We start from the raw sequence: 15,251 nt of genomic DNA on the forward strand, positions 1-15,251 counted from the left end.
TTCTGACACATATAGAGGCGGTTCCCACAATCAGTGGGAGCCGCCTGGAGAGGGTTAGTATGGAAAGCGGGCTTAGCCCGCTCTCCCCACAGACAAGCAGTCAGTCTGCTCCGGACGGCTGCAGCGGCCGCCCACATGACTGCCAGTTCCGTCAAGGAGCCGGCGGGGGCTTGGGAGTTCGGGGAGCGCACGGGGGCCGTGTGAATAGCCTCAAAGTCTCCCATTCAAGTGGAAACCAGGGGAGACCCTGCTCAGCAAAGGGAGCAATTCACGCTTGGTACCACAAGCCACCTAATGGCGCAGTGGGGAAGTAACCTGCCTAGAGAGCAGAAGGCTGTTGGTTCGAATCCCTGCTGGTATGTTTCCCAGGCTACTGGAAAGACCTGTATCGGACAGTAGACCTGTATCATCTCATACTGCACAGGAGATGGCAGGGCTCTGCGGTTGCCAGGAGTTGACACCAACTCAAGGGCACAACTTTCCTTTTACCACAGGACCAGGACCCCTGATCTTACCACCCCGCCTTCACCATAGGGTTGCCATATTCAAGCTCCCCAAATCTGGTTGACCTAGTTTGCATATTATGCAAATTATACAGCAACTAATTTGCATTTTATTTATTTATTTATTTATTTATTTGACAGATTTGTCTACTTTCCCCTCCTTCTCTGCCCTCCCATGTGATCGGATCCAGTGTAAAATCTGGGCAATCCGGGCAGCGCATTTGAAATTCATGTAAATCCAGGTGGAATTTAGCACCTGGGTGGAGGAGCAAAAATCTGGGGGGCTACCCTAAATTCCGGGGGACATGGCAACCCTACTTCACCACAGCCTATCATCATCACCAGTTTCCAGCCAGCTAGGACACTGCTCACTGGCTACATGGGTTCTTTTCTCTCTTTTCATAATTGAAAATCTAGACAATATTGTGTGATTTCCACGCCCCTCGTCCTTGATACAAGGACCATTGACTGAGCCATACACACACACCCTTATCGTTTGTTGAAAGCTCTTCTCAGCCAGACATATGTTAAAGTACTGCCACACACGTCTTCACAAATTGAAGACTACTTATTTCTTCTCACAAAGGAACTGGTTGTCCTTCATTCTACTCAGAATGAAGGACAACCAGTCACTTCAATTCAACTTGATTATCTGGATAAGTGGTTCTGTGTTAGCTGGGAATGCAGCAATATACCAGCATTGTGTGTTCATATGTGGACTCAACATATTTGTATTTCAAGAAATATCACTGAAGAAGAGCCCTGGGATCAGGCCCAGGGCTGACCCAGGGAGAAGAGCTAGTTTTGTGGTAGCGAGCATGAATTTTCTTCTTTGCTAAGCAGGATGTACCCTGGTTTGCATTTGAATGGGATACGACATGTGAGGACTAGTAAGGTTTCCCTTCTGGGCAAGGGTAGGCAATGTTGTTAGAAGTGAGAATTCTACAGTGTTGACTCTTAGCACCGCAGTAAGCGCTTCTGGCCACTAGAGCCATGATGAGTTATGTTAATAGGTCTTCCTCGGTAAGTTGGAGTCAGTTAGAATTGTTCAGCTGTTGCAGGCTAGTGCCTGTTTGGGTATATTGTCCAATGGCTCTCTCTTACTATGTGATGTTTTAGTTTCTTAATAAATCTTTGTTTTTTGAACTCAACCTACTGTCTCCAGATAATTTCTCGGATGAACTTCACCACCACCAGAGCATATTCTGTGGTGTGAGGTCTTTAATGTTTCTCCTCACTCCCCTTAACAAATACGTGGTTCTCCTAAACTAAAACTCCCATCATGCCCTGCCACACTGGGAGCGGTGGGAGTCATAGTTCAGCAACATCTGGAGCGCCACATGTTGCCTGCCCCTGCTTTAGAGCAACGTTGGGTCCCCAGATGTTATGTTATGTTACTGGACTTCAACTCCCATAATCCCCAACCAAAGGCCACTGGGGCTGGGGATTATGGGAGTGGAAGTCCAATAACATTTGGGGACCCAACATTGAGAATCCCTGCTCTAGAGGATGGGGCTGTAGCTCAGAGGAATTGCAGTTGCCTGCTTGCAATGCATGCAGAAAGCCCCATTCTCACTCCTTGGCATCTCCAGATAGGGCAGGAAAAGACTCCTGCCTGTTGCCTTGGAGAGATGCTGCCAGTCAGTGTTGGCAATACTGAGCTAGATGGAACAATGGTCTAACACCGTATAAGCCAGCTTCCTATGCTCCAATGTCTCAGCATCCTGCTTCTCATGGTGTTCAGCCGGATGGCTCTGGGAAGCTCACAAACAGGGGATGAAGAAATGCCCCCTCTCCTGCTGTTGTTCCCCTGCAAATAGAATTCAGAGGTCTTCTGTCTCTGAAACTGCAGCTAGCAGTGACTAGCCAACATGTGTCTGGCTTCACTCAGGGGTGTAACAACCTCCAAGTAGTATCTGAAGCTCAGAGAACTCTTGAGTATCTTTATGCACACTAATCTGAAGGAAAGCCTGGACGACCAGCAGCAAGGTGGATGGACTCGATGACGACAGCAGTGAATGCACCACTGAGAGACCTGAAAGGCCAAGTTGAAGACAGACCAGCCTGGAGAGAATCTATCTGTGTGGTTGCTGACACCGATTTGACGACACTTAATCAGTCAATCAATCTTTAACAGGCATCCCCCAGCATCTCTCCCAAAGACAAAATTAGGAATGAGGCTGTTCTCACATGCAGGTAACACCAGGCTAATGAAGCCAAGCCCGGTTTTACCTGCACATGAGAACCACTGGGATCAGGCACAATCGGAGCCAGTGGGGCTCCTGGCCAGCTTTGGGAAGGGGATGGGGGATCCCCATAATGGACCCTGCACATACGCAGTGCATTGTGGGAGTTCCAGGGGTTGGGGCAATGCGGGACAATGCACCCCGATCCTCTGAGCTACCAGCAGCAGCCAGCAATCACCTGGGCGGGTGATCCACCCACCCACCCAACAAACCGGAACGGATCGTCTGTAGGAAGGTAAGCTTTTTAAGGGTTCCTCCCCACTGACCCTGTCGCACTTTCTCTCTGGTCGCTGTGTTTTACCAAGGGACAAGGACCAAAAATAGGAACAATTCTTGGGGGGAAATGGACAGGTAATGCGTATGCAGAATGTTACCCAGAAGAGGGCTGAAGGCATCTAGGTAGTCAGGGTCTAAAACAGTGCTGGACATGATGGAAGTTGGGTTTGACCCAACAGAATGATAGGACCAAAGCTCAGTGGTAGAGCATGCAAGCCCGGTGGTTTACACGAGCAGCAAAAATCAGGCTAGGCTCTCCTAGCCCAATTTTTGCTGCTCATGGGAATAGCCTCATTGCCTGACTATTTAGGCATTTCAGGATGAACCCCTTTTAAAGAAACTACATTAAACCGATTAAAAGAACCTATGTTAAATCCACAAATCAGTTCACTGACCGGAAGTAAACAGACAGTGACTGGGCTTACTTGCTAGAGCGACATCACTTCTTAACACTGTGGCTTCCTATTTCCGACTTTATGATGTCAGCTTACAGTAGATCTACTTCCTGGATACAGAAGAATCCACATTCCCTTTGGGCTGGAAATTCTGAAGGAAGGACTCTGAGGGACTTGGCATTCAGTCTTTTGAATCTTCTGGTGTTGCCAGCAGACCTGTCGGGACAAAGCCAGAGAAAGGGACGGCTTTAAGGTGCTATATAGAGAACTGATGAGATCCTGGCAGAATTGCTGACGGGTGTCTCCTCCCATTTATTCCAGAATACACACTGGAGGCAGAAGCAGCAGAGGAAACCCAAAGATGTTGCGTGTGGTGGTTCTGTCTGCTCACATCGCCCCTGAAAGTGCTGATCGCCCCGACACATGCGTGGTCGCGAACTTCAGAGGTAAAGCAGCCATGTCTTCCCACCCGCTTTTCAATAAGAAGCCTCATCAGCCTGACCGATAGCTGCAATTTTGTGGAATGTTTTTTAAAAATGGCTCCAAATTTCTTTTGTGTGAACAAAAGTTGTCTTGTATGCTGGTCGAATCAGGCTCTGCCTCACCTTTATTTTGTCCATTTGTATTTCACTTTCCCCCCATGCCTACCCACACAAGCCAACAGAGCGGCTTGCAGAAGATAAGGATAACAGCAACAGCATCAGTTAATCAGAGAGATTTAAATATACTTTAGGGCTGCCATATAGCAAAGAGGGCAGGTCTCCTCTACCTTTAAGAGATGCACAGAAGAGGGAATTTCAGCAGATGCAGCTTTTAGGAATAAAGGAAGCTGCCTTATACTAAGCCAGACGATTGGTCCATCTAGCTCAGTATTGTCTACACTGACTGGCAGCATCTCTCCATGGTAGCAAGCAAGAGTCTTTCCCAGCCCTACCTGGAGATGCTGCCAGGAACCGAACCTGGGACCTTGTCCGTGCAAAGCACTGGCTCTACCACTAAGCTACATCCCCTTCCCCCTGCATGACAAGCTGCACCTGCTGAAATGCCCCCTTCTGTGCATCTCCTAAAGGTACAGGAAGCCTGCCCTCTTTTCCATATGGCAGCCCTGAATATACCCTCCGCACAGATTAAAAATGCTTCACATCCCAAAGATTTCCTTTCTGTGAACCCTGCATTCCTTTTCTCCCTACCCCCTTGTATTAAAGCTGCAGAGGACACACCCTGTGGAGAGCCAGACAAAGACCCTCACCATTTCCAGTGGGACAGCCCCACAGGGGAATCTAGAGCTCAGCGGAATCTAGAGCTCAATCTAGCCCCACCCGACAGCCCCACAGAGGAATCTAGAGCTCAGCTTCCAGCTTTGTAGAGTGCGCCCACAGACCCTGGCTCATGCACACTTACAGAGAAGGATTGCATTTCTGAAGTTGTGGGTGTTTGATCAAGCAGAAGTGCACTCAGAGTACAAGCAAAAAAGTGGCCAGAGGAGGGGACCTCTGGGAAGATAGCCCTATGTGCCTAGTACATTAGGCCCACGTGTGGAAGCAACAGCAGAATATACATGAGGAAAATGATGCTAGACTTGCTGCAGCATGGAAGCTCCACAGCAATTCTGGAGGCAGGCTAAGCAGAAGAGTGTAGGAACTTTTCACAAGCCCCTTTGATAATTACATCTGCAACTTCAGCAAGGCCAGTAGTTCAGCTGCAGCATCAAATCCGAGTCCTTGCTCTGCTATAATTGGGATCATTGAAACCCCTTCCCTACAAGAACACCATCATCATCACTGCAGTTTGTCATGTGTACTTCCAACTAGCGATGTGCGAATTAATTTGAATCGATTTGACTTAAAGCTAGGTGAATCAAGCGATTCAAATTCGAATCGAATCAGCCAGATTCAAGTTGAATCGATTAGAATCATTTCGACAACCATTTGGGCACCTTTTAAAAACCATTCAGGCACCTTGATTGATTTTAAAAGGCACCAAAATAGGGTTGAGTGAATTCGAATTCAAATTGAATTGATCCTGTTTAGAACCAATTTGATTCAAGTGCGAATCAAATCAGGCCGAATCAATTCAGATTCAAATCAAACTGGAAAATTGGATTTGTGCACATCCCTCCTTCCAACCATCCTTGCGATAGTAAAGCACCCAAGGGTAGTACTCATTCACCAGATGTCTTTCTTAGATTTCGAAAGGAGAACAAGAGTTGTTCAGAAGGAGCAGGATCCCATTTGGAATGAGGTAAGCACCTTACATCTGGCGAGGCTCTTAGTCAGGCAAAGCAGATGCTATCCCTCTGAGCTACAGCCCCATACAGAGATGGCCAAGTAGCCATAACCTAAACAGCAACATTGTCAGATCCACACTTGTTCTTCTTGTTTCCCCCCACAGACCCTGGTGTGGTACCTGGATGCTCAACCTTTGGACAGCAGTTCTTATGTGACTGTCGAACTCCTGGACTGGATCAGTCAAGGTGAAAGGTGAGTTGCCAGGAGTGTATTGATTGGAAATGGGACCTCTTGGGAGTTTCTTTCTTGGAGTTGGGGACTGTTCTTTAACTTCAAGCAGTGTTTAGCACCATTTTATATATGCAGCATAATTAAGCAGTAAAGAAGATCATTGGTTATATTCCTGGATGATCTTTGTTCGAACCCTCCTCCCGTGGAAGAAGAAAGAAACCAACTCCCTTTATATACAGTGTTCCCTCTAACAGGGATTCCCTGATGTTGTTGACTACAACTCCCAGGGGAAAAATGGGGGGGGGGAGTTCACAGTACCACCAGGAGAAAAACAAACCGTAAACGGAGTAAAATCCAATCAAAAAGGCAATTAAATGGGATTTAATCAAATATTAAATAGAATTAGATCAAATGATACACTAAACATAATATAAGATATTCAAATGATAAATAGAATTAAATCAAATAATGTACTCAACATGATATAGGATATACCAAAAACTAGTATATATGCAGAGAGCGTATGACTGAAATGATATACAATACAAAAAACCAGCCAAATAGACATCTACAAACAGCATGTATGAACAACTGAATACACTACACATAAACAAATAGTAAATAATAATCTCCCATTAGGAGCCCAGAGTCTGTTGACATCAATATATTGCTCCAAAATACTTCCCAACAGCAGCTCTTATAATTCTCCCAGTATGAATACATGCATCCAATATGTTCATAAACCATAAAAGCAGAGAGGCGAAGGCAAAACACTCTATTGTGTCTGTTGGTTGGGAGCAATGATAAGGAGGAATATGATCAGTTGTACTCAAGGTCTCAGAAGTGAAGAAAAGAAAAACAATACATGCTGTGTAGTGCTGGATGACAATTGAAGAGGCTAGAAAAGGCAGGACAACTGCAATAAAAACTGTTTCACTGGATGCTTCTTCAGGAGCACATTTCATCAGTCTCAGTTGCTATATTGACAATAAATACAATCAAAATTATCACATAAATAATAATTACTATACATAAAGAAACTGGTCAATATCAGAGGTAATATATAAATATACTCACATGCAGGCTGAAAGATAGTAACACTCAATAATGTTCCTCCAAGCAAGTAGAAACCTAAAAGTCTACTAACTCTCCCAAAAACTCCACAGCTTGTAACAGAATGTGAATTAGCAGGAAAGCCTACACAGCTGTATCTCAAAATAACAGTAACTATTTAACCACACCAGATAACAAATCATTAATTTAAAAAGCTGACAAAGACACTACGCAACAGTGCTGTGAAGCCTGTAAACTGTTCCAAAGGAACACAAGAAATCACATACAAAGTGGTGATAGCCACAAACATAGAAAACGATACTCAAATAACAACTCAAATGGGTTACAGCTAAAAAAGGAGAGAAACCCAAGATTCATAGGGCCATAACACCCAAAGGAGAAACCTCATATCTAAGACAGTCCTCCAATCCACAAACAAGGAACTGCATAGCCCACAAACTGGCAAAACCCATGAGAAAAAGAAGGGAAACCAACTCCCTTTATATACAGAGTTCCCTCTAACAGGGATTCCCAGATGTTGTTGACTACTGCTCCCAGCATCCCCATCTGCAGTGGCCTTTGGCAAGGGATTATGGGAGCTGTAGTCAACAACATCTGGGAATCCCTGTTAGAGGGAACACTGTTTATATATAACACTAGTGGGATCGAGCGAAGAGCATCTGCACCTCTAGTTGGGCCCAGCCATCACCCTCCTTGCCACCACCATCTCATCCTGGGGGGCCAGGCCCAGGCTGTCCCACCACCGCCACCTCCTTCCTCCTCGCCATCCTCCTCCTCGGGGTGGCAGGGCTTCGCCCACTACCTGTCCTCCTCCTCCCATCCGTCATCCTCTCACCCACCGCCTCAACCGGCTCCTGGCACGCACTCCTCCCTCCCACCCTTGCACGTATCACCCCCTCTGGGCCCGCCATTGGTCGCGGCTGCAGCAGGGGCGGAGCTTGCCACATCCCCACGCATCCCCTCTACAGGAATTAATTATATAGATAATACAAAACCAAAGATATATGTATTGATAAATATAATGAGGGGGAATACAACCCATAATGAATATCCCATGCTCTGTTAAATACATATGGCATAAATGCATGTAAAGGTTGAAACACATCGGTCCCTTACAGCTGCTCATAGATGTTCATTGCTTTGAAGGTCTCCCTGAGTTCAGTGTGCTTTTTTTTTTCCTCCCATAGAAGCTTTGGTGCGGCCAGCTTCTCCTTAGCCAGCGTTGCAGAACGGCCAAAGGTGTTTATCACCATAAAGGACCAGGCTTTGCGGGACAGCTCCTTGGAGGCAACAGGAGTAAGCCAGAATGGGGGAATTGGGGAAGTCTGTCTGTAAACTGGGATGAGATATCTGGGTGTCCGATGATGATGATGATGATGATGATGATGATGATGATGATGATTGCATCATTAATGTGCATAGTGCTTTTAAAAGAACAAGATGACAGGCCCTGCCCCAAGGGACTTACAATCTAGGAAAAAACCACAAGAAGGCAAAACAAATAGCTCTGAGGCAAGAAGCATCCTTTCTTTGCTTTTAGAAATGCAGGCATGTGTTGTAAGAAGCATAATCTCAGAAGAGGCATTCCCGCTTGTATGAGAGGGAAGGGGGATGCCTCTTCTAAAACAGAGACAGCCCGTAGTGCCTTGCTTGTATTAATAATTTTTTAAAAAATATCTTTTGCCCAGTTAATGGTGAGTATCTTTTCAGTCAGTTAAAAGTATTTTAAATTGACTCATTTAACCACTTTAGCTCCTACAGATCTAATTTTTCAACTATAAAAAGCCGTTTTCTGCAGATCAAGCTGCCGTTAAAGGCACAGGAATGGGCCGGGCCAATTTTGGGGTCAGTTGGCAACCCTATGTAGAGTAAGGGTGGTCTTTGCATCTGTACCACCCATCGCTTGGCTTAATATACACACCAACCGAACTGAGGAAGGTGTATGTGATTCCTCATTTCAGAACACCATCACTCTAAAAATCGCCTTCACGCCTTTTGAAGTTAAACCGATTCAGCAGCCGAAAAAGTTTGAATGCAGTAAATTTGGTAAGTCTCATATGCTGCTTGGGGACCTCTGCACATTCCCAGGAGCACCCCGGAGATGTGGTAAGTAAGGAGGCCAAATGGTTGGACCTAGACCAGCAAACAGAGGGGTAAAGGATCCAACCACACAGGGCATTAACGTGTACCATTGCAGTCCAGTCCTTCTTATACACACACACAGCGGTGGTGTCGTGGAGGCATCAATGCAGTGCAATTTTTCCCCCCACGCCGTAGCAACTTAGGGAGGAAACTTTGCCCAGAAAACAAAGCATGCTATCAAAATGTGCCAGTGCATTATACAAAGCAGTTGTGCTTGCCTTGAACCTGCTAACTGGGCAAAGAGGCACCTATTTAATGTGGTGATTCTCTTTATTTAGCAGGGGGAGAGAAACTGGCCTTCTCCACCCCCAGCACAGTACTTCCATTACTGTTGCTGGTGTCTATCTTATGTTTCTTTTTAGACTGTGAGCCCTTTGAGGACAGGGATCCATCTTATTTATTTATTATTTCTCTGTGTAAACCACTTTGGAAACTTTGGTTGAAAAGCGGTATATAAATATTTGTTGTTGTTGTTAACCAGGTCCGTGCTTGCACTTAGTTTTTTGAGCCTCCGGGCAATAAAAAGAAATGGAAAAAGGAAAGGAAAGAGAGCAAAAGGGAAGAGCTTCAACCCCTCTCCCTGCTGCACCATAACTCGGATCGCCATTGAAGGCCCCACAGCGATTAGAAAGAAAGATGGCACTACAATGGCATATTCATTCATTCATTCATCAATCATATTTTTATGCCGCCTGATTTGTAAATCTCTAGGCGGTGTACAAAGTTTAAAACAATATTTAAAATCAGCACAAATTAAAATACACGAAACCATTAAAACAGTAGCATAAAACAGAAATAAAAACAGTAACAAATAATAATTATTAAAACAAATGATTAAAATCAATTCTAATTAAAAGCCTGTGAGAACAGGCCTTGAGGGACTTCCTGAAGACAAGCAGAGAAGGAGATGTTCTTATTTCAGCAGGGAGCATATTCCAAAGCCCCGGGGCAGCCACAGAGAAAGCCCACTCCTGAGTATGTAGCATATATGTAGCAAAGGGCACAACATAGTGGTGTTGAAGCTGAGGAAGGCGGCAGGCAGAGTCTGGCAAACCTCGCAGGATCCCGAAGCAATGCTTAGGGTATGCTATGCTAGCTTTGGACCTGAGTACCTTAAGAATTACCACCTCTCATTCTAACTTGCCTGGTTATTAAACACCTCCCCAAAAGCCCTTCTTTGAGTCCCCTGCCAGTAGCCAGTGACCCAAGACAGGGTCTTCTCAGTTGTGGCACCCTAACTCTGGAATTTCTTTTTCTCATAGGAACTCCCCTGGAGCTTTCCCAGGCAGGAAATGCATAAAGATACGCTGTTTTGTGCACAGTACCAAAGTGCTACTTTTTTAGGATGCATATAATATGATTGCAAATTGTCAGAAGCAAAGCTGAAGAATGCCATTGGCTGTATGAACGGCCCCTTCTGTTGCCCTCCTGATGGCTCTGTAAATGGTTGCCCTGGTACAAACTCCCTGCCACCTAAATGCAGCAAAGCTGCATTCGGTAGCCATTTGGAAAAGCTTCTGGTGCTGTCTTTTCAGCACCATGCAAAGACCTCTTTAACTGGCTTGCTGGGAAGTCCAATTCCCTGAAACCTCCAGTTCTCGGGGAGTGCTGGCTGCCAGTGGATGCATCATGCAAGCCTACCAATGGCCAGTACCTACCTACCAATGGCTGGTTCTTAAGCCCTCTGTCTTAATTTTGCCTACCATTCTCTGCCCAACTTCAAATCTTGGTTACAGAAGTTGGGCAAAAGGCAGCAGGCTCAGGATGGAAGCAGCTGGCACAGTTTTGCATGACATGCCCGTCAGAAGCTTGCATGTCCTGGGAATCAGACTTCCCAGCAATTGTGTGAGTCCACCCTTTGTTTGGTGGAATTTAGGGACCCTGCTCTATATAATCACTGACAGTTATGGTGCTGTTGTTATCTGTGATTGCCCCCCAGTTTGCTGCCCGGTCCATGCAAAGGATTCTGAACAGGAAGAATTAGTTCCAAGAGACAGGATTGGTGCAGGTGAGATCCCTTTGCCAACACCCAAAAGAGACTTGGGGAACAAGAAACAAGTCTTCCAGGTAATGCAATCCCTGAGAAAAGAAACAATAATAAAGCAATTGTTGTTTTTCAGATGGGCATTTTTTTTATGGAGGCTCATAGCAAGGACTACAAATGCAGGCTGCAGAATAATTCCCAGCTACATAGAAACACAGGAAGCAGCCTTCTACTGAGTCAGACCCTTGGTCCATCTAGCTCAGTTTTGTCTACACAGACTGGCAGCGGCTTAGCTTACAGTGCTTAATAATAATAATAATAATAATAATAATTCAATTTCTATACCGCCCTTCCAAAAATGGCTCAGGGCGGTAACAAATAAGATGGATCCCTGTCCCCAAAGGGCTCACATTCTAAATAGAAACATAAGATAGACACCAGCAACAGTCACTGCAAGTACTGTGCTGGGGGTGGATAGGGTCAGTTACTCGTGTTAGTTACTCTAACATGTTGTCTCCCATTCAAATGCAAACCATGCTCATTTACACCTGCTAAGTGAGAAAGAGACACTTTTTCAAGGGGTGATTCTCTTATATTTTGCAGGGGGAGAGCACCTGGCCCTATCCAACCCCAGCACAGCATCCCTCCAATGGCTGTTTCTGGTGCCAACCTTGTGTTTCTTTTTAGCTTGTGAGCCCTTTGGGAACAGGGGGCCATCTTATTTATGTATTGTTTATTTTTTCTATGTAAACTGCTTTGGGGACTTTGGTTGAAGAGCGGTATATAAATATTCATTTATTTTTTTATATATTTAATTCTCTAAAGCATACCCGTGGCTAATCCCATGCGCGGCAGCTCTTGCAAGATTTCGGAGAGCTGCCAGATAGCCATGGGACAGGTGGGAGGGAAGAAAATGGTGGCTGCGGTAGCAGGCGGCTGGCAAGAAAGTGAGGGGGCGGGGCGGAGAAGAAATGAACCAGCTGGCCGGCCAGCCAGAAAGTGTGGGGAGAAGAAGCAGGTGGAGGAGAAGTGGGCGGGGGGGGAGAAGCAGGTGGGGGGAGAAGTGGGGGGGGAGAAGCAGGTGGGGGAAGAAGTGGGCCAATCCACCAGTCAGCGAGAAAGCAGCAGGATGGGGAGAAGAAACGGGCAGGCCAGCTGGCCAGTCAGAAAGCAGGAGAGCAGTGGAGAAGCAGGCGGGAGGAGAAGAAGCTGGCCGGCCAGAAAGCAGCAGGGGCAGGCAGGCGGGTGGGCGCTGGGGGCGGGGGAGAAAGAAAAAGGCAGTAGCAGGTGGGTGGGCCAGCCAGAGGCTCCCGGCCCAGCTAGTAACAACAACAACAACAAGAGCAGACCCTGCTTAGCACTGGGAACAATTCATGCTTGAAGACCAGCTCTCCTCCTCCTCCTCCTCCTCCTCCTCCTCACCAATCCACCCCCAAGCTCCTACCCCCTCCTCTCCTTCCCCTTCTCTTTAAGCAAAACAGAAAGGGTTGGGAGTGGTATTGCGAGCACTGGAGCACAAGTCTGAGAATCCCTGCTTTCACCTTGTCCCCTCTGCGGCATGCACCAGTCCAGATCAACCCACTAGTAGCTCCCAGAGCCATTCTAAGAAAACCATTGACTTCCGTGATGGGCAACATCGCCCAAGGTACTTGCAGGGCAAGACGTGTGCTTTGCAGAGTCATCCAGCTTGGATTCCGCTTTCCCCACATGCGTTCTCTCTCCTGTTATAGGTGCGAGTTGGCATCATAGAATGCCGGCAGCTGCAAGAAAACAACGTCAAGCCGGTCGTGAAAGTGAGCATTGCTGATCATGTGTTCAGGACGAGAATCCGATTCGGGAATAACCCTTTTTACGATGAGGTTGGTGTTACCCTGGCTTCAACATACAGTTCTATTCCATCTTCATGGACATGCCACCAACAGTGTACTTGGTTGAAGAGGGCCTTCCTGTCTGACTCTCCAAGAGACACATGATAGATTCCTTGTAGGGTCATGAGATCTGAAGCTAAGAGAGAGAGAGATTAACCCCTTATCATGAGGGCAGCCAACCGGAGGGTCTCCAGCTGTTGTGTGACTACAACTCCCATCATCCCCAGCTGCAATTAACTGAGCAGACCACTTTGCAAGCCTCATCTGCCTAGTCAACTGCATTTCAAAGAGCAAGAACTGAAGAGAGCCCACTGCTCAGCTGGTAGAGCCCATGCTTTGCACAAAAAAGTTTCCAGGTTGCCCAGTTAGGGGGTCTGTCCTGCTCAGTGGGACTAAGGAAGACCTTTCTCTGCCTGAGAACTTAGCAACTTGCTGCCTGTCAGAGTAAACGTCTCCAAGCTAGCTGGACCAACCATCCGATTCGGGATAAAGCAACTTCATATTTTAGAATGGAGAGTCTTGTTTCATAGATCAGGGCCGTACAACTTCAGCCTGCTCCAGCTGTGGTTGGACTACAACTCTCATTATCCCCAGCCACATGGAGGAGAACTGGTCTTGTGGTAGCAAGCATGACTTGACCCCGTAGCTAAGCAGGATCTGCCCTGGTTGCATATGAATGGGAGATTAGAAGTGTGAGCATCGTAAGATATTCCCCTTAGGGGATGGAGGTGCTCAGGGAAGAGCAGAAGGTTCCAGGTTCCCTCCCTGGTGGCATCTTCAAGATAGGGCTGAGAGAGATTCCTGCCTGCAACCTTGGAGAAGCCGCTGCCAGTCTGTGTAGACAATACTGAGCAAGATGGACCTATAGTAAGTATATGGCAGCTTCCTATGTTCCTACAGGAGTCAATAGTCAGGGATGATGGGGGCTGCAGTCCAACATCTGCAGAAAGGCCGAAATTTTGCATCCTTGTACATGAATCAATTGCAACTTTAGTTGCTAAATCAGCCGTAGATCAGTTCAATTTGGTGGGGGGAAATTTTTTTTTTTTAATTTTAACGTTTTTTAATTTTTTGATAGAAAGTTGAGATAAAAACATAGTTAAGTCCAGACTTTCCATGTTACCAATGGTAGTACAAAATGCCAATACGAGGCCATCATATCACAAAATGCCTGAATAACAGAGTAATAAAAATGTGTCTATAAAGTTTAAGGGGAAAACCCTCATACCAAAAAAAAAAAAAAAGTAAAATAGTAAGAACCAAAGAGAACAGAGAAATACAGCTAGGATGGAAATTCTAAATAGAGACTAAGGTACCCAAGTACAATATTTCAAAACTATTTTGATAAACTTAAATTAAAATAGAAAGAGGAAAAGCAAAAGAAAATAATTTTCTAACTATAATAAAATTAATATTGTATAAAAATGTCAATGTAGATTACTAATTGTGGCTATCTCAATGTTAGTATAAATTTGAATGTCTGTTGGAGTCTATTAAGGTCTAAAACATGTATATAAAAATATTTTTTTTAAACCAGTTAAGTTAAATTTGATCTTTTCCAATACAAAAGATAATACCAATAGTTTTCCCTCAGTTTATGTCTTCACTTTCTACTCCCAGGGGCGTATCTAGGGGTAGGGCAGGCAGGGCACGTGCCCTGGGCGCCACTTGAAGGGGCGCCATTTTGTAAAATTATTTTTTTTAAAAAAAATGGCTGCCAAAAACAAAATGGCCACCATGCATGCTCAAATGGCCTCTGTGAGGCCCTAGGTCATGCCAGGCCTTGCAGAGGCCATTTGAGCATGCGCGGTGGCCATTTTGTTTTCAGTGGCCATTTTTTTAAAAAAGATTTTAAAAAATGGCCACTGCACATGCTCAAACGGTCCCTGCGAGGCCCTAGAGGCCAGTGGGGGGAGGAGGAACCTTTGCAAACCCCCCAGCCTTTAGGAAGCCCCCCGAAGGGGCTACAGGTAAAAAAATAATAATATATAATATAAGTCACTGTATACATATTCAGATTGGCACTATGTACAGAGAATCAGGGCTTGTGAATACTGAGCTGATGCTTATGAGCTAAGATTGTATTCATTTGCTCTTACTTTGCTTCTTGTGATAAGTGAGTTAAATGTGATGTCTTGCTAATATGGCTATTAATGGTGAATTTGTCTTTGAATCAGTGTGAAATCCTTAGTATTAAGGCCCACTGGGAGTTTCTTGCTCTCTTTCTCTCATTTTAACTGTCTTTCTGAAAGACTAGAATATATTCCAAGCAGTGACACAGTTTACTCTGCATATCCTTTAATT

At 45.6% G+C, this 15,251-nt stretch overlaps 1 protein-coding gene across 12 annotated transcripts in view; it reads left to right on the forward strand.

Annotated features, from left to right (window-relative positions):
• Positions 1-3,606: 3,606 nt before the first annotated feature.
• The window catches only part of FER1L5 (fer-1 like family member 5), an 87,983-nt gene continuing 76,338 nt past the window's right edge, over positions 3,607-15,251 (forward strand). For 6 of the 12 annotated variants that reach the window (XM_053270213.1, XM_053270214.1, XM_053270219.1 and 3 more), the window contains exons 1-7: positions 3,611-3,866; positions 5,606-5,661; positions 5,812-5,900; positions 8,141-8,249; positions 8,915-8,999; positions 11,035-11,162; positions 12,810-12,938. In XM_053270213.1, coding sequence (XP_053126188.1) covers positions 3,782-3,866; positions 5,606-5,661; positions 5,812-5,900; positions 8,141-8,249; positions 8,915-8,999; positions 11,035-11,162; positions 12,810-12,938 — 681 coding nt within the window. In that variant the 5' untranslated portion in view covers positions 3,611-3,781. Of the gene's footprint in view, positions 3,867-5,605; positions 5,662-5,811; positions 5,901-8,140; positions 8,250-8,914; positions 9,000-11,034; positions 11,163-12,809; positions 12,939-15,251 lie in introns of all 12 variants that reach the window. The other 6 variants (XR_008311153.1, XR_008311154.1, XR_008311155.1 and 3 more) reach the window with 2 other exon arrangements.

This window comes from Hemicordylus capensis, chromosome 8, assembly GCF_027244095.1.
Source record: "Hemicordylus capensis ecotype Gifberg chromosome 8, rHemCap1.1.pri, whole genome shotgun sequence".
NCBI classification, from domain to species: Eukaryota; Metazoa; Chordata; class Lepidosauria; order Squamata; family Cordylidae; genus Hemicordylus; species Hemicordylus capensis.